Source organism: Capsicum annuum, chromosome 8, assembly GCF_002878395.1.
Source record: "Capsicum annuum cultivar UCD-10X-F1 chromosome 8, UCD10Xv1.1, whole genome shotgun sequence".
Lineage (NCBI taxonomy): Eukaryota > Viridiplantae > Streptophyta > Magnoliopsida > Solanales > Solanaceae > Capsicum > Capsicum annuum.
Genome location: NC_061118.1, coordinates 2,087,143 through 2,106,289, shown reverse-complemented (window position 1 = coordinate 2,106,289; position 19,147 = coordinate 2,087,143). Strand labels below are relative to the sequence as shown.

At 37.5% G+C, this 19,147-nt stretch overlaps 1 protein-coding gene across 6 annotated transcripts in view; it reads right to left on the bottom strand.

The window, feature by feature from the left end:
• Positions 1–19,147, bottom strand: part of LOC107838991 (aberrant root formation protein 4) — a 104,061-nt gene that overhangs the window by 19,054 nt on the left and 65,860 nt on the right. Inside the window, exons 14-15 of one of the 6 annotated variants that reach the window (XR_001664952.2) lie at positions 15,929–16,091; positions 346–423 (exon numbers count right to left, since the gene is read on the bottom strand). Coding sequence is in view for 4 of the 6 variants with exons in the window: in XM_016682310.2 (XP_016537796.1) it covers positions 15,874–16,091 (218 nt within the window). In the remaining 2 variants the exon portion in view is untranslated. Of the gene's footprint in view, positions 1–345; positions 424–11,162; positions 11,555–15,726; positions 16,092–19,147 lie in introns of those variants that run through there. The other 5 variants (XM_047394293.1, XM_047394295.1, XM_047394294.1 and 2 more) reach the window with 5 other exon arrangements.

Sequence of the window (19,147 nt, the reverse complement as noted above, 5' to 3'; positions counted from 1 at the left end):
CAGGGTCTGGCTGTGACAGGTATCTCAAGTCCCACGTGGACAGGAGATCATCCCAGCACCTAGCCAAACCAAAGACAATATCCCTTAAGGTCGAATGAATTCCGAATATATAAAAAGATAGCATGCAACAAGCTTAAGGAAATTCAAAATATGACTATAAAACAACATCACCCAATATCCATAATAATCCAACAAAGCCTGCTAACATAAGAACAAAAAACCAGTCTTGGTCGAGACATGTCCCTAACTCTGACAGATGACAATGAGAATGAATGTAACTATCAACTCAAATCTAAGAAAGAAAGCTGGTGAAATGCCTAAGCCTTTCAGGGAATAGAAGCTCACCACTTCACCACAACTCAATGAACCGACGAATCGAGCCGACCGACCTAACTTTACGCAGGAAAAGTATTGTTCAGGTGCCTGCATCGTGTGAGGATACAACATTCGGAGACAGTTAGTGGGGCAAAAACTAACAGTAACTCAGGGATAAGGATAACATAATGCCATATTCAACAGTTCAAAATCATTTAAAACCAATGCACATAATAAAATACATATACATATATATATATATATATACATATATATGTATATATATATATGTATATATATATATATGTATATACATATATATATATATATATACATATATATATATATATATATATATGAGAGAGAGAGAGAGAGAGAAATCACATGCTGGTATAGGGAACAAGTCTGATCATGCAATTTAAAATTTAGCCTAGATTGTGTAGCTTAACTGTCATAATATAAGAAGGCACCCATGGGCTATATGGGCCTAGCTCTCCCCCAGCTGTTAGGGACCTAGTGCATGTGTCCATACAAACTAGAGGGTACATATATGTACAATGGGGGACTCAAACCTCCCAGCATATCAAGTTGACATGAGCACCAAATCATGTAATATAATGTAAGGGACTGGAACTTCCCAATCATATGGTAATAACAATAAGGGGGACTAGAACCATCCAGTTATATCGACCCCTTCATTGACAACCATGGTTTCCAGAATTGGTCTCTCGAACGTCCAATTTCATGACTCATCTACACAACCCTCATTAAATCCCAATTAAAGCAATTATCACACGATCCATTTATTAAACCACAATACACATTTAGGAATATATTGTTGGTACCATTATACCAACTACACTTGCAAGGTAACATCAATATGCCACACTAATTATCTTCACTTAGGGAATTCACAAACCCCTTGGTTCAATTTTACATTAGCTTTGGGAATTCCATAACCATATAAGTATCAATTCAAAATCACAATGCAATAGTTCAAGAATAGTTCAATTCCTACATTTCTCATAATTAAAAACCAATTTCATAATATGGGGTTGGGGTCATAACCACTTCAAAAGTCACAAGTTTGGGAAAATTACAATTCTCTAGTTCATTCTTGTACCCATTCACCAACAAGTTCAAAATAATAGTTAAAACATGAATAATCATATGTAAACCATGGGAAAACATTTTTCAACCACAAGAATTCTATGCTTTTAACACATTAACAATAAGGGAAGAGTAACATGCCTGAATACCAAGTATCACAGAAGGAATTCAACCCTTGAGCCCTTGGATGACCTACTTCTTGGAAACCCTAAGTATGGCCGCTTGAGAAAATTTAAGAGAGCTTTTTGAAGTGTTTTAGTACATTAAGGATGGAATATAACCCCCTTAAGTGCTTTATGGACGTGGGGTTTTAATTGGGTAAGGATATAATTGTCCAAAGTTCCCTCCATTTAAAATCCAAAATTTAGTCGCGAGTGACTATAAGTCACCAAACGACTCGTATAGATACATTACAACTCATCACAAGGATTCGTAGTCAAAACAGAACCACCAAGAACCCATACTAGTCTAGATATGATTCGTACCACTGACTTGTAACCACACTTAATGACTCTTAACCACTTCTAGTACTCAAGACAGCAACAATTTAGGATGACACACTGGACACCCTATGTCATGAGTCTTTATGACTCATGGCCTCAAGTTGTAATGAAGATAGTGTCTTGGGCTAAAATTTATGGACACCTTACAATTTGGTCCTTACAACCCATAAGAAGTCTTGATGACTTGTTGAGAGCCACTCGTACTCAGAACAGAATACTAGGCGATTTGTTCTAATTAAGTTATGACCGAGTTTGTACGATCCGTCAAAACTCCATACAACTTATCAGGGGAGTCGTAGTAAGGCTGGTGGGTATAAAATTTTAGAAATTTATAAAGACCAAAAACCTAAGGCATTACGTACTCCACCCTTAGGATCATTCTTCCTAGAATGACAGTACAAGGTATTTATTAGCACGATTTGACTTCACAGATAGTCATACTTACCTTTAACAAATACTGAAAACAAAGATGTTAAGGAATACACATACCTCAAGCACGATTATCCAAAATAGGAAACAAGAATGAATACTTGGACTTTATGTCCTCCTTAGCTTCCTACATAGCTTCGTCAAACTTTTGGTTCCTCCAAGGAGCCTTTACTGAAGCCACATCTTTAGTCCACAACCGACGGACTTGCCAATCCAAAATCTCAATCGGGACTTCCTTATAAGATAAGGAACCCAAAATACCCATCTTTTCCAAAGGAACAAGCATTGAAGGATCAGCCAAGCATTTTCTCAACATCAAAACATGAAACACTAGATGAATGAAGCTAAAGCTAGAAGGCAACTCCAATTCATATGCAACATTACCAACCCTCTTCAAAACCAAGTATGGACCAACATAACGGGGACTGAGCTTCCCCTTCTTACCAAACCACATCACTCCCTTCATGGGGGACACATTTAAAAATACCAAATCGCCAACAATGAACTCCAACTCCCTTGGCATAACATCTATGTAGGAATTTTGGTGACTTTGGGTGGTCTTAATTCATCCCAAATCACCTTTACCTTCTCCATGGCTTGGTAAACCAAATTAGGGCCAAATAACGTATTCTCACCAACCTCAAACCACCCAATAGAAGACTTACACCTCCTACCATTTATGTCCTCAAATGGATCCATACCAATGCTAGAGTGATAATTGTTGTTGCAGGCAAATTCTATAAGAGGAAAGTGGTCAATCCAACTAGCACCAAAATTAAAAACACAAACCCAAAGCATATCTTCTAAGACCTTTATTGTACTTTCTGCTTGCCCATTTATCTGCAGGTGGAAAGTGGTACTAAGGGCTACCTTAGTCCATACACCTCATTGGAATAATCTCCAAAAGTAAGATGAGAATTGAGTACCTCGATCAGATAAGATGGAAATTGGAGTACCATTGTAACACCCCATACTTTTACCTAGCTTAAATTTATCCCAAAAATGTCAAAAGACTTGATTTAAAGATGAATACACTTTTATACATGTGGAATTTTCAAGGCGTGAAAAATTGAATAAGCTTTCCAGCGATACCAAATTCCTTCAAATCCGACACCCGGGTGAAGAGTTAGAGCTATTTTAGTAAGAGAGTGTGCCAACTGGCAATTCAGCGCATCGTGGAGGCCGTCTAAATGGAAATTGTTATTTTCTAATTAGCCAACACGATACCACCTCATCACGCCACCAGCCATTTTCCCAATTGTCACTTTCTAATGTGACTCCATGATAATGGTGCATCGCGCCAAGGGGTAAATTCCCATGTAGTGAGTTGGCACAATGGAGCCGCGTCGTGCCAAACCTCTAGTTCTCAGTTTTCTAGTTTCCAGTGAGCTACCGGGAGTTCACCACGTCGCGCCAACAGTAAAATCGAGTTTTAGGTGATGATTTTTAACATGCTTTCCAGGGGTAGTTTGGTATTTTTCCACAACCCTAGTCAGTCTAAACACAAAATTTAAACCCTAAATACCCCATTATCTTACTATTTCTCACTTTCTCTCAAGAATTGAAATATTCTCTCTCAAAAGGGGTTAAACCCTAGTTCAAGAAATCAAGAACAAGCCTAAGGATTTTCTCTAAGAACCTTCAAGAAAGAATCTTCCAAGGTATGTTAGATGTTGATTCATGGGTCCCTTTCACCTATGAAGTCCAAGAATCCCTTTTCAAAGTACAAAGATGATGTATTTATGATTTTCATATTTGAATTAGATTGAATTCATATTTATAATATTAGTTGGGTTCCAATCCATGATTTAAATGCAATTTTCATGAAAAAAAATAGCATGTATAATAAATATGTGATTATCTTGATAGACCCTTAAATTTATAAATTGATTAATGCATCTATGATGTTAATTTGGTTTTCAATCCATGATTATGATAAGATTCACAAAAAATAGAATAGTATTTATGGGAAATTATATGAATTGCATGCTAAACCCTTGAATTTAAAATTAAGTATTGTATTCATGATGTTTATGGGATGACCATTATTTTGTGAAATACTCATTCTCCCCAAGTATTTGCTAAAATTCCTATGTGAAGTAGATGAGGAATCATGAGATGTTATTATGTGATCTTAATCATGTACAAGCTTATGCCCTAAAAGTGTTTGATAAAATGCTTATGTGAATTGAATAGTGAAGGAATGACATGTTATTATGTGATCCCATTCATGTACAAGTTAATGCATTGCATATGTTTGATGAAATGTCTCTATGAATGAATTATGACCAAGTGAACATCGGTATATTATTTAAGATTATGCTTTGCTTTACATTTCATGCTATCGAGTCTTGGACGTATTTTATACCCGATAATTTAGTTGTTTACCTAAATCCAGTTTCAGTTATAGAATAGTATCAATCATGTCACGATCAGTACTCTTAGTTTGTTATAGAGCTCAATAGAACTCAGTCAATTACAGAACTTAGGAAAACTCAGTCCAGTCCAATCCAGTATACTCAGTTCAGTGTCTTTCAGTTGGGACTAGGATTTAGCACCGAACGAAAGCAGGGATGATGGCTTCCCCATCAGATAGGCAGAGTCATTAATAGCAATCCCTGTACTCTATAACTGCGTAGCCAGTGCAAGATGAGGAGTCACCCATCAAACTAGTCTTGACTACCTCCTAGGGGTCACCCATTCGATTAAGCTTGGCTCTGTCAAGGTTTCACCCATCAGTTAGGCTTGGTATCCTGGTTTTCTAGTGTCAGTTAGGCTTGGCATCCTGATTTTCTAGTGTTAGTACCCATGGCATGTACTCTCAGGTTTCATTATTCTCATTCAGTCAGTTATATCCTCATGCACATGAACCCTTGCATTCAGCCTTACCTCATCTAGCATACCAGTACATTCCCACATACTGATACATACTTTTTTCTACTATAATGTTTCATATCATAGGTTCGCATGCTCAGGTTCCTGATCACGCATAGTAGATTCAGGTTCAGTCAGCAGCAATAGATTTAGCAGTAATTCCTCATCATTCGAGGATATTATACTATTTCATATTTTTAGTAGATGTATTAGTTCAATAGATGGATTTAGTTGGGGGATTGTCCCATCAACTCTACTTTCAGACAAATTTAGTTAGTGGCTTTTCAGACTAGTTTTCAAACACTGTTCAGTTTTTACCAGATGTTGTTATTTATAACTATTTTAGATATTTTGAACCTTATGGTATTTCAGCCCGTTTCCATATTAATTAAAGTATTATTGTTCAATGCTCACAGAAGATATCATTCATGGGTTAGCTTATGGTCCTTCGGGTTTGTAAGCATCATGTGACAACTATGGGGTAGTCTCAGGTCGTTACAAACTTGGTATCAGAGCTTAAGATTAAATAGAGTCTTAGGAAGTCTGAAATCCGCATCTAGTAGAGTCTTGTGCATGGGTGTATAGTGCGCCACACTTATGGACACAAGACTATGAGATGTTTTAGGAAAAGTTTCCCTTCTTTTAGTATTCATGTCGTGCGAGTGACTATGAGATCAAGTTAAACTCTCAGTCTAATTCATCTCTTCCTTATACTTCTAGAATATGCCTTCTAGAGAAGCTAATGAAAGAAGTAATGAAAATCAATCAGCACCTCAGCCCGTTCAAGCAGATCCCCTGGACGAGCATGTCTCTCATGCAGAATTCAGAGCTGTTTTCACTACTTTAGCCTATTTAGTAGTTGCTCAGAACAACCTACAGGTTTTTTTCTATTTAGGCTTGGGGTTTATACTCAGCAGAGCAAGAGGGTGAAATATAAGAGGGATGAAAGAGAGAATAAGAGAGTCAGGACAAGTGGCTTTAGGCTAACATTGGAGGGAGGTAACCGTTTCTAGTATCATCAAAAATTCTCAGCCCCAAATCCTTCTATAGATAGTGCTCCAGTGTAAAAGTTTAGAAATAATAGTCAAGATAGAGCACCAGGATCTAAGTCACAAGGTAGTGAAAAGGGTATTCGTCCCATCTATGTTGCAAAAATATGGTAAAAATAACCAAGGTGTGTGCAGAGCAGGTAGTGATAAATGTTTTGGATATGGTAAGACAGGCCACAAGATGCAGGAGTGTAGAGTAATGACTCAGAGGGGAAAAGATTTATGCCAACAGGGTTAGTCTAACTGTCCTGTAGCTTAGTTTGATCACCCAAACCAGTAGGGTGCCACTTTCAGTGCCACCAATAGGCAATACCAAAATAGGCTTTATGCCCTTCAGTCCAAACAAGATCAGGAAAGTTCTCCTGACGTGGTCACTGGTAAGTTATAGATCTTCTATTTACATATTCATGCCTTATTAGATTCAGGAGTTTCTCTATTTCTTACAACTCCTTGCATAGCAGTCAACTTTAAAGTTAGACTAAAAATCTTAACAGAACCTTTCTTAGTGCTTACCTCAGCGGGAAAAATCTATTCCAGCCTAACGAGTATACAAAAATTGCTCGATTACAATATTCCAGAAAATCCCTTCAGTTAATTTCAGTAATAGAGGCATTCTATTTAAAGTTTCTTGATGAACCAGTCCTTGGATGAAGGAGTAGTACCTCAGTTTCAGATGATTTAAGTTTGAATCTTATAAGATTGAGCTAGTAGAAAGAGGAGTTGAGAATTCTACTTTAGTTAGTTTTGAGGATGCTATATAATGATTATTGGGGCAATAGAAAACTAAGAATTTTGTGTCAGAAGAAAGTACTAGCGGTTGACCTTATATTATCAAGTGTAGCCCTTCAAGATGAGTTCAGTGTTTATGAGTATTGTTGTATCTCAGACGCTAGAGTAAAGTGATTTCAGTTTGATTTAGAGTTTATTAAGTTGTTCACAGACTTAGAATGATGGCTTTAAGATAAGGGGCAGATGGTAGAACAAGTAACCAAGTCAGGCTTCAGATTCGAATAGAAATGTCAGTAATGTCTGTACTCATGCCCTACATGTCAGCTCTATGATCATATTTCATATCCTTGTACATTAATGAAAATTATGTATGCTTACAATTCCTAGTATAAGGAATTCCAGATAACTTAGTGTCACGAATCATGTTCCATGAATACATAAACTCCAAACTCAGGTCATGTCGCTCATGACTCATGTACTCATGCTTTATAGTATGTTCAATTCCAGTACTCATGCCACTCTCCTAATAATCTTCTAAATTCAGATTATGTTATGTATACCCTCAGTTTGACAACTCGATTAATCCATGATGTTGATATTCTATTTATTAGGCCTCAGTTAAGTATCAAGTTTTGGGTAGTGTCCATTCATGCTTTAGGTCCTCATTTTAGCCTTTCAGTGAACTCCTCTTATGAGATGATGTAGTGATGAGCAATCACTTAAAAGGGAGAGAATAGGGTAAATGTTTCGTGTTAGGAAAGATTAGTGCATGGTTGTTTTAAATGAGGTTGTAGTTATGAAAATAGACTGGAATGTGATGTTGGTGTGTAAGTGAATGGCTAGCAGAAGGTTGCATTTAGTTGTTGAAGGGAGAAGAGAAGATAAGAGAAGGCAGAGCGTGGTTGTATATTTAGATCCTCAATTTATGTCAGTCTCCCTCACGTAGTTTCAGACCCAGTATTCACACAGTATCCATGTTTTATCATATCCCAGCATTCAGTTCTGGTATGAATCTGAGTTACAGTCTTAGTTCAACAGTCAGCTCAGTGGCTCAGTTCAGTTTCAGGTTTGTTTGACCCTAGCGTACAGTCACCAGTTATTCAATTAGTAGTGTTTCAATACTTCGGCTTAGAGACCATTTTAGAATTAGGTTATGCACTCAGTCTTGCATTCTCAAATAAGAACTGTTTCCAAGATTTATGTTTAGTTACCTTACGTTCCTCAGTCAGTCCTTACCTCATATGCATAGTACTCTACAGTTTCAATCCACTTATTTAGGCTAAAAATAATTCAATCTTACATGACCAATATTCAACTATCAATTATTTAGTTAATTAGGTAAGCTAGTATGTTTTTGCATTCTTCCTCAGTGCTCATGTAAATATTTTCAGTAGTTTCAAGTTAAGTGATGTGCTAAGGTAGAGAGTATAGTTGAGAAAGTATTCAAAAAATATTTCTAAGCTTGAAAATTTGTAGCTGCAGTGCATAAGGCTCAGCAACTCTATCTTATAAGGTGTTTTGTAGGCCTTACTCCATGTTACAAAATTAGAGCCATGTTATGATATCTTATTCAGATGTCTTATTCAGACCATGCCAATATTTCCTTGCTCCCTAAAGTCAGTAGAACTCTATAGAAAGAGTGTCAAGAAATGCTCCAGTCGAGTATAATTTTTTAGCATGAGTTAGTCTGTAAAGCCAGTACTACAGGTTAGCAGTTAGGCGGACAAGTTCGTATGGTTTCCCATCTTTCCATCTAGTTGTACTGTTTAAAGTTTCATGAATATGACAATTCTAAGATAGAGCATCCTAGTAGTAATGATTTCAGCCTAGTTCATGTATCATGTATCGGTTTTAGATCCCAGATATTCAATTACGATTCATTTTGTAGGTGCCCCATACATCGTCTCAGCTTTTCCTCAGTATCTCAATCAAGTCAATATTTTTTTAGGGACATAGTGCCTCAAAGAGGAGATGCACTATAACTCCGAGCTATCATGATCTAAACCTTCCATTCTTTCTTCACATTATGAAACCAGTTGGAGTAATGGATACTCATAAGTTGACTTTTTCGTTCCAATATCAGTCATATGACCATTCCCATGTCATGATGCATATCCAAGAAATTTATCCAATTCATGTATTCGGTTCATGTATCATGATTTAGACTCAGTCATGTTCTCACACCCCGTTCATTTATGTTCAACAAATAATCTTAGGTTTTTCAGTATTCTCAGCCTAGGATAACAGTCTTACTTAGCTTTACCCAGTTCCATGCCCAATATATGATTATAAACTTGGTATTCCTTACCGTTACACGTTCAGTCATGCATTCATAAATCCGTTCAGCCATGTACTTCATGCATCAAATATGCATGGTCAGTATGTAAACTCAGTGTATCAGTAGCTTCAGTCATGTACTCATGCTTCAAACGTGTATGTTCAATTCATAAACATAATCTACCAGTGTTTCTCAGCTTCACCGGTCTCATTCGAGGATGAATGTTCCCAAGAGGGAGATATTGTAACACCCTATACTTTTTCAGGGTTTGGAGACAGGGTAAGCTCTCAAAGCCGTAGTTGACTTTTTCTCCATCTTCTATTTCTGGATAGTCTTTCTATTTTGAAATGGTTATGTATTTGACTTTGATAGTACTCGTATTTATTCGATTAGAGGCTCTTGTACCGGCCTTACTAAGTTGTAGAAGGATATTACTATTCTCTTTATTTTTCTTCAGTTATGTTATTGTTCTTATGATCTATGTATTGTAATTCATTTACTCGCATAATTCCTTCATTCATATCATTTTCCACCAATTAGCCCATTATTATAGTTTCGGACTATAGTTTGGTTTACCTACTAGTGAGATGAATTAGGCGTCATCATGACTCGTGAAATCAGGTCAGATAGAAAATCAAGAATCCAAGACCCAAATCAACAAATTAAGATAAGAATTATGTTGGAAAACAATAGAATGAGATGGTGAAAGAAATGAGGTTACCAGGTGATGAAAATATCTAAGAATTGATCAATGTAATCCTTGGCCCAGAACTTAGTTAGTTTGGAAATAGAGGAAATAACTAAGTAAAGGAGATGGACAATATATACAACATCTTCCACTTTTGTAGAGGATCAACTGCAAAAGCAACATCGTGATATGCCCAAATTATAAGTCAATTTAGAAGTATAAAGCAGTTGATTTCAAAAATAGAACCCAACTAGGTTAGGATAGAATACACAATAAATAAGATGAAAACTAAGCCTTATGGGATTACGTTGACTTTTAGTCAATTACTTCCATAGAAATGGGGGTTTGTGGAAAGTGTTTGATCTTCAATTTCTACATATATTTAAGTAATGATGTAGAAATTTTTATAACTATAATCAAGTAATAGTAGAATTAGATTTGTGATCACCATGGCTTCATAACAAAATTGAGTCGCTAGCGATAAAAAATTCCTCTAGTGCTAAGCATGCAGAGCCATTGAATCTTTCAATACACCTAAATGTTTCTCAACCTAATTAGATGATATTCCTAGAATTCTCTCGAGAGTAATGAAAATGCAAAATTCAATAATTAACCTAAGTTGGCTAATCTTACTAAAACATTAACCATTAGAGGGGAGCTGGAAATTCCAAATCCTAATTATCAAATCTTTTCTACGGAAAAAATACATAAAGTAGTATACTTAAGTATTAAATTACAAAAAATAGCAACACTTTTATCAAATTACATTTTGTAGCATATGTATTTGTATTTATTTGTATTTTTGTAGTAACAGTTTGCAAAAATACAAAATACATATCGATCATAAGGGCAGTAAAAATCATATGTATTTATATTTTTGTAGTAACAGTTTGCAAAAATACAAAATATAACTCGTTATATTATGTAATTATGAAACAGTTGCTATGAAACTCATAATTAAGGGGATAAGTATGTTATTTCTGAATTTTGTCCTAATTTTAATTCCTTTACTCAAGCAAGTTAGCCCTAAGGTTCTAATGTTTGCATCCATTTGAAATCCGTTAAGATGAATAATTTGACAATACAAACAATGACATTATCCGAATCTACATTGATATTAACCCTAGATATGTTAATTCACCATGGATCCCACAACCCTAATTGTGGGGGTTTTAGCCGCACATAGATTTTGAATCAAATAAAGCAATACAATTCATAAATGAAGAATAATGTTACAAAGATAAATTCAAGAACTTAATTGTCTTTAAATTCCAAGTTTGATAGCTTCAAAATCCAAAATTATTGTAAGAATAATATTGGTATTCTCCCTAAAATGTAAGATATCGAAATAAACCCTAAGAATGGTTATATATAGTAAATGGGCACTCAAGGCGACGGTCCATCAGAGGTCTAACGACCCATCAATTTCTCTGTCGCTTCAATTTTGGAACTAGGACATTCTATTTAAAGATTGATACTCAAGGCGATGGTTTTTCGGAGTTTCAATAGCCCATCTAAGTTCTTTTGTGCTTGGTGTTTTCAGCACAAGCTATCTCTTTTCTTGCCGTAGCACATTTCCCTACAATTTAGACCAAAAAATAATCAAAACTACCAAAAATTGTTGAAGAACTTGCATTTGTTCATAGTTAAAAGCATCAAATGTGTCTTCAAATTTTGTCACATCAACACCCTCAACTTAGAACATTTGCTTGTCCTCAAGCAACCCAACACAACCATACTTAATAAAGACGTGAAAGAAAAAACACTTGGGACAACTACAACAGTTACAAGGTTCTTTTAAAACTCATCTCTAAAAGTACAACCCCTTCACATTTCTACATACAAAAACAAATGTGCATGACATCACTTATCAACTTGACCCAAGGGGATCTTAAGGATGATAATATTATATCAATGAATACTTTTCATACACAACAGATAATTACCCTAACAATTTGCAATCGACAGTGCATTCTAAGTTTCCTCACCATTAATACCTCCCATCCACACAATATTGAATTAAATTAGGGCTGGAACAAAATCTCTCACTCTCACAATAAAGTTCAAACAATGCATATACAATATCATAGGCTTGCCTTTATTTTCTATGCTTCAGCTTTCAAACTATTAGAGTAGGATCACTCTAGGATCTTTTTGGTTTGTAATATAGGCTTGGCGGTGGGTATGGTACATTTGGAATTAGTGACCAAGCCCTCCTCAACACAATATTGCTTTTACTCCACTTCTGACCAACCCTTTTTCTCCCTATTCTTCATTTATTCACTCCTTTCCAATGCAGGTGCGACTTTCTTTTCAATTACAAATCTCTCTTTTTTACAAGTCCTTTTCTTTTTTCACACAAGCCATACCTGATTTTCTTTTATTATCACTAATCTCTTTTTTTCCATATCGCATTCTTCTTTTCAACCCCTTTATCATGACCGCCCTCAACTTAGGTGATTTTCATGAGTTGAGGTGCAAAATATCCAAGAATGGACCAGGGACAAAACAGAGGTTCCGAGGAGTCTCTAGAGTAGCCACCCTTAACTTAGGTTATTTGCCAGAGTTAAGGTACATAATGTCCAAGGAGGAACCAGGGGTAAGACATGGGTTTCAACAAAAATAGAGGTGGTGGATAGGCTAATGAATGAAAGGTCAATTAGGCTCAAAATGTGGGAAAAAGGGATAATTTACATCATTTGAAATGTAATATGGGTTGAGTGAACTGAAATCAAACAAGGCCTAAGATCCTTTACTAATCCACTATCCTATAGCCTACACAAGATAAATCAAGCAAGTTTTGAATCGCCTACACAAAGTAAGAAGTAAACAAAATAGCTCACACACACCTGGCACTGAATAGCATAATCAACTACTAACTATCAGGTCCATGCCCCAACTTAAGCACGAGTCATCACATCCATATACAACTAATGGCATGCAAAGATCCATAATGGCCAAGATATCAAAATAGATATGCATATGACACATAAAATAATTCATTTCAAAACAGACTGTTTAAGCTTTACTAACTTTTTTTAACAAATACCACAAAATAACAAAAAAAACACAAATACTAAAAACATCCTAAACAAGACAGTTATATTAGATAGCACGCCCAAGGGAAAAACACAACAACAAAAACCCTCAGGTGGTAAATCACACAGCTACCCCCACCCCCCATCAAAAGAATATGCATTATCACCAATGCATTAGAAAATCAAGTAATAAGGTGCTAAAAGGAGGACGTACCTGTGATGCCTTAGGCACTTGTGCCATATGACACAGTGGGATATAGAAGCATCTGCAACATTATCAGTAGTGGCTCCAAGGGTGACTGATGCACTCAATGTAGTAGGTGGTGGAGTAGAAGACTCCACACTCAACTCAGTTGCATCATCTAGCACTGATGGAATGCTAGAAGAGGCTCCAATGATTCGAGCCCTAATCTCTTTCTTCTTCTTATTTCTCTTCTCGATCCATTTCTTCTAAGCTTGCTTCATCTCCGCCTTTTCTTTCTTTATCATTTTTCTTTCAATTCTTTGTGGATCTTCTTTCTCTTCTCGTGGCCTCTAACCCATGGCTATAAGAGGTTTTCCCATCAAATATATTATATCCTCCTCTTCATTTTACTCCTTCATATCTAAAATTAGGAATGTCACGGCGAGTATTCGTTGACGCGCAGTAATGTCGGCTTTGGCTTTCTCTAATTCAGCGTAGATTGAAACATCAAACCTGCTAGTTGAGGGTTGATGAGGTGTTTTAACCTTTCAGAAGAAGGTTCCACCGTTCTCATTAGAGTACCTACCAGATGAGGGTAACTCTTCAGTGTCTTTACCCGTGGCATGGTATTGACACTTTTCCAACAAGGGTCACAGGTTGGACCCCAACTCAGTTATCTTATCTTATTTGGGGCATGTCGGTTAGATGATTACCTCCCACAGTCTCAGTTTTAGTCTTCAGAATAGAACTCAGTTCAGTTCTATAGAATCAAGACTGTCAGGTACTTCAGATATCAGTTACTTAGTATCAGAATTCAGGACTTAGCTTCAGACAAGCTTAGTCACAGTATTAATTTATATGCACATTAGTGCATACTCAATATTTACAACAATATCAGTCATTCATGTACTCTCATGTTCAGTTACTCTATATTATACAGTCAGCTATTGTTCATGCATATGAACCCTTGCATTCAGCCTTACATTATCTATCATACCAGTACATTCCACGTACTAAATCACTCTTTCTTTGTGTTATGATGTCTCATATCATAGGTTCGGATACTCAGGTTTCCGACCGCGCATAAATAGACTCAGATTCAGCCAGCAGCAGTAGATTAGCAGTGAGTCCTAATGATTTGAGGATATTCTTTCATTTCATTATTTCATTAGATTCAGTATTTCAGTAGATGGAGTTAGTTGGGGGATTGTCCCATCAACTCCATTTTTAGACATTTTCAGTTAGAGGCTTTTCAGACTAGTTTTCAGACAATGTTTAGTTTTACAGATTGTTATTTCAGTTAATACACTTTAGCAATATTTACAGATTTTGAACCTTATGGCATTTCAGCCTGTTTTCTCAGTCATGGGTTAGGTTGTGGTCCTTCGAGGTCGTAAGCACCGTGTAGCGTCCGGGATACAGACTCGGGGCGTTACAAACTTGGTATCAGAGCCTAAGGGTTCAACAAACTTGGTATCAGAGCCTAAGGTTCAACAGTGTCCTAGGAAGTCTGAAAGTCGCATCTAGTAGAGTCTTGTGCATGGGTGTGTAGCGCGCCACACTTATGGACAGGAGGCTATGAGATGTTTTAGGAAATAGTTTCCCTTCTTTCAGTATTCATATCGTGCGAGTGAGCATGAGCTCAAGTTAAACTCTCGGTCTAATCTGTTTCCTCCTTTTTGTTTACAGAACATGCCTTCCAAAAAGACTAACGAAAGGAGAACCGAAAATTAGTCAGCACCTCAGCTCGTTCAGGCAGATCCCCTGGACGAGCATGTCTCTCATGTAGAATTCAAAGTTGTATTCACTACTCTAGCCAACTCCGTAGCAGCTCAGAATGAACAGCCAACTGTTGTTATCAACCTCAGGCAGGGCAGTATGAGTGTTAAAGAGTATTCCCTCAAGTTTACTCAGTTAGCCAGGTATGCTCCCCATGTAGTAGCAGACCGTAAGTCCAGAATAAGCAAGTTCGTATCGGGGGTGTTAGATAGTGTGGTTAAAGAATGCTGAACAACGATGTTGATTAAGGAGATGGACATATCCAGGCTCATGGTCCATGCTCAGCAGATAGAAAGGCTAAGATCAGAGAGAGAGAGGAGCAGAACAAGAGAGCTAAAATAGGTAGCTTTAATTTTAATCAGCCTAGGACAGAGGGCGGTAACCGTTCCAAGTTTCATCCAAAATCTTCAGTTCGAGCTCTGTCCTCAGCCAATGCTCCACTACTTAAGTTCAGAATGGTAACAATGATAGGACGCAGGGCTCTAAATCTCAAGGTAGAGTCAACAGTGCTCAAACAAATCCTCTTTGTCAGACATATGGCAGAAACCACAAGGGTTTCCGCAGAGCTGGCAGTGATGTTTGTTTCGGGTGTGGCAAGCCAGGCCACAAAGATTGTCCTCGAGATATAAGTTGCATTGAGTAGCTTGTCGGTCAAAATTTTCTACATCAAGAAGAATGTCACTCCAAAGCTAATTTTATCTTGGCAACAAAGAATCCACCTTCAAAGAAATATGACAGTACATGGTTTTCTTGACCTAGAATGTGAAACTGGGATTTTACTGAAAAAAACAAAAATAACAAGACAAAGTTTCTGAAAATCAAGAATTACATTTTCCTTCAATTATTCCTAGAATCTAGAAAACACTAGCGAATGATTGTAACAGATTGATGATAAAGCTAAGCATATTTCAGATTATCTTCAACGAGTTCAATACAACGATATAAAACTAACTCAATAAGGTTCAAGGCACATATTGTGTCCGGCGCTAGTTGGTCATGATCCTGTTGGTTTCCTGCCACAACTCCTGTAACTAACATACGCAAAGGTAGAAGCCATACGTTGTAAGCCGTCTGCAACATGTCCTTAGAGAGCACTCCAGTACAGTTAGTTTTTCCTGTTGCACATGTTTTGAAAGTCGGATAATCAGTAATATTAGTGTCATTTGTTGTCTCCAAAATTGACTTAAGATGATAACCAGTTTAGCCTACAGATAATCCATTAGTCCTCTACCAGAAAAGACAAGACGAGATAACAGAAGATTTCTGAAACTATCCACAAATTGTTTTGTCAATAGCTTTTTACACAAGGCACTTATTCAGCTAGGCCCATCATACAGAAACTATATTCTTTATTAATTTTTATTCCATCTCCTACATGGACAAGCTTCTGCTAATTAAATTAGAAAATTCCATTTTCCCCTCAATCACTTGCTACTGCACTTCAGAGAACTTCCCCAATTTTGCTATCTGATGCTGGTAATTTTTGAGTTCTATGTATTGTGTTTTTAAGTTTCTAGAAATAAATTGATACTTTTGCCACCCTCTCTCTCATACTCTCTCATGCGCTCTCTCTTTTTCACTCTTCCACGGCTATCTCTTTCCCGGTTTCATTGTCGGAGGCCACCAGCGACCAACCCAAGTATCCCCCTCATCCCCTTCTCTCTCCTCTCTACTCTCTCCTCCCTCTTCTTCTCTCTCTTCCCTTCTCCCTTGTTCGACCCAACCCTAAGCAGCAAATAAGAGAGGCAGCAGAACCACTGCCTGTCTCAGTAGCGACCACTCCAGTCTGACCGGAAAAAGGCCCAAGCACCACCAAGGTTCCTTGCATCTTCAACAACTTGTCATCCTAATAGGTTCTATCGTTTCTTTCTTTTCTTGTTCGTGTTTATTTCAGGTTCTATCGTTTCTTTCTTTTCTTGTTCGGGCTTTATTTTCAGGTTCAACTGTTTCTTTCTTTTCTGGTTCGGGTTTATATTTTCTGAAACCTTTCTTATCCATCTTTCTTTCTTATTCTGCTGTTGTAATCTATCTTGTTAGATTATTAAGTCCCTTGTCAGTTGGATTCATTCTGCAGTTGGATTTCTTCTTCAGATTAGTCTGATTCTGCTCCTACTTCTAGTTTATATTAGAATCTTGCATTTTTTTAATCCCTATTTCTACTTCTTATTAGCATTGTGTTTTTGTTTTTTATTCAACTCATAGTGTTTTAGGGATTCTGCACCCTCTTTTCATACTTTGCCCCTGCTTTAGTCATTTATTAAGTCTTATGCTGCCTCACTGTCCTAATTGTTCTTGCCTGCTTGCTTGTGTTCTTTGGAGATTTTTGCCTGTAGTTCCTAGTCGCATATATTACTTCCTTGATTAGTTCTCTCAGCTCTAGTGTCTTCTGTTTGCAATGGTAGACTAGGCTCGTGTTCTCAGATAGGATTCGGGGCAAGGGGCAAGGGCAGTAAGGGGGTTCAGGGAGTGTCTAGTCTGAGATTAGGGTCACGGAACATAGGGTCATTGACGGGGAAATCAATAGCTAGTAAAAATCCTTAGGAAGAGGAAGATTAGTATAGATTGTGTCCACGAAACCAAGTGGTAGGAACTAAGGCTCATGATGTGTACAGGTTTAAGTTGCAGTATTTAGGAGAGGTGAGGAATAGGAATGGAGTAGGCATATTAGTTGACAGGGATCTTAGGGAGCAAGTGGTAAAGGTCAACAAGGTTAATGATAGGATTATGTCGATTAAGTTAGTCATGGGAGGGCTTACGTTGAACATTTTTGGGAGGATTTTGACGAGGTATTTTGCCCACCAAGAAGCTATTTGTAGGAGGGAATTTCAATCACATCGGACAACCTCTAGAGGCTATGACAATGTGCCTGGTGGTTTTGGTTATGAGGATCAAAACAAAGGAGTCACACTTTTGGATTTTGCTCGAGCTTTTAAGTTGGTGGTAGCAAATTTGACCACTTGGGTGGCTAGGACTCAAATTGATAACTTTACTCTTTAGGAAGGGTGATAGAGGCCTTTGCAAGGACTACAAGGTTATTCCGGGCAAGAATCTTATAACTCTAACATAAGTTATTGATTAAGGATTTGGAGATTAAGTTGAAGAAGAGGAGGATTGGATATGACCGGTCAAGGATCAAATAGGGTGACTTGACTTCTGACAAACTCAGGTTGTAGGAAGTTGGTGGCAATAGGTGCCTGGGATGTGACCAGTATGTGGGATGAGACAGTTAGGGGTCGTTTGGTATGAGGAATAAGGATAACTAATCCCGGGATTAATTTAGAAGAGGAGTTCATCCCATGTTTGATTGGGACAAAACGCATAGGATAACTCAGTGTTTTTCTTATTCCTCCTTGAAGGTGGGATATAGTAATCCCGAGGTAACTTGTTTTCCAACCAAACGACCCCTTAGTTGCATAAGGGAAGCGGCTAAAGAGGTGTAGGGGGTTTTGAAGGGTTACTCCAACTCTGGTGGACACGAAAGAGATTGGTGATGGAATGAAGTCCAAAGAAAGGTAAAACCAAAAAAGGCAGCTTATTTGAAGTGGGTGGAGATCAAGACTAAGAAGGATAAGAGGACAACAAGAGAAGTACATAAAGTGGCAAGGAAGGAGGCGAAATTGGCAGTTATGACTACAAATATAGCAGCTTTCGAACGTTTGCATGAGGAACAAGGAGACAAACGCACAAATAATAACTACAAGCTTACAAGCTAGCCAAGGTGAGGACGGGATATGACCGGTTGAGGATCAAATGAGATGACTTCTAAAGAGCCGAAGTTGTAGGGTAGAAGTTGGTGGCAATAGGGGCCAGGGTTGCACCAGTATGTGGGATAGGACAGTTGGTTGCATAAGGGAAGAAGCTAAAAAGGTATAGGGCGTTTCGAAGGGTTACTCAGAAAATTGAGTTGAAGGTGACAAAAGTCTTTAAATTTTTTTTCTTTTTAGAATTGTTGTTAAAAACGGTAGACTGCGCAGGAAAGGATTCGGGTGGGGGAGCGTCTACCTCCTCTCCCAAGCCTGATGAATGGGAAATGGCGCTAGATCTACCGGATAATCAAGTTGCACCGGAATGTCTACGCTCCCATATTAAAGAAAAGAAGAGTTAAGATACCTCTTTAATATCGGGCGACAACTTTGACAAGTTAAGGTCAAAGCTTCATTTAAATTCTGAG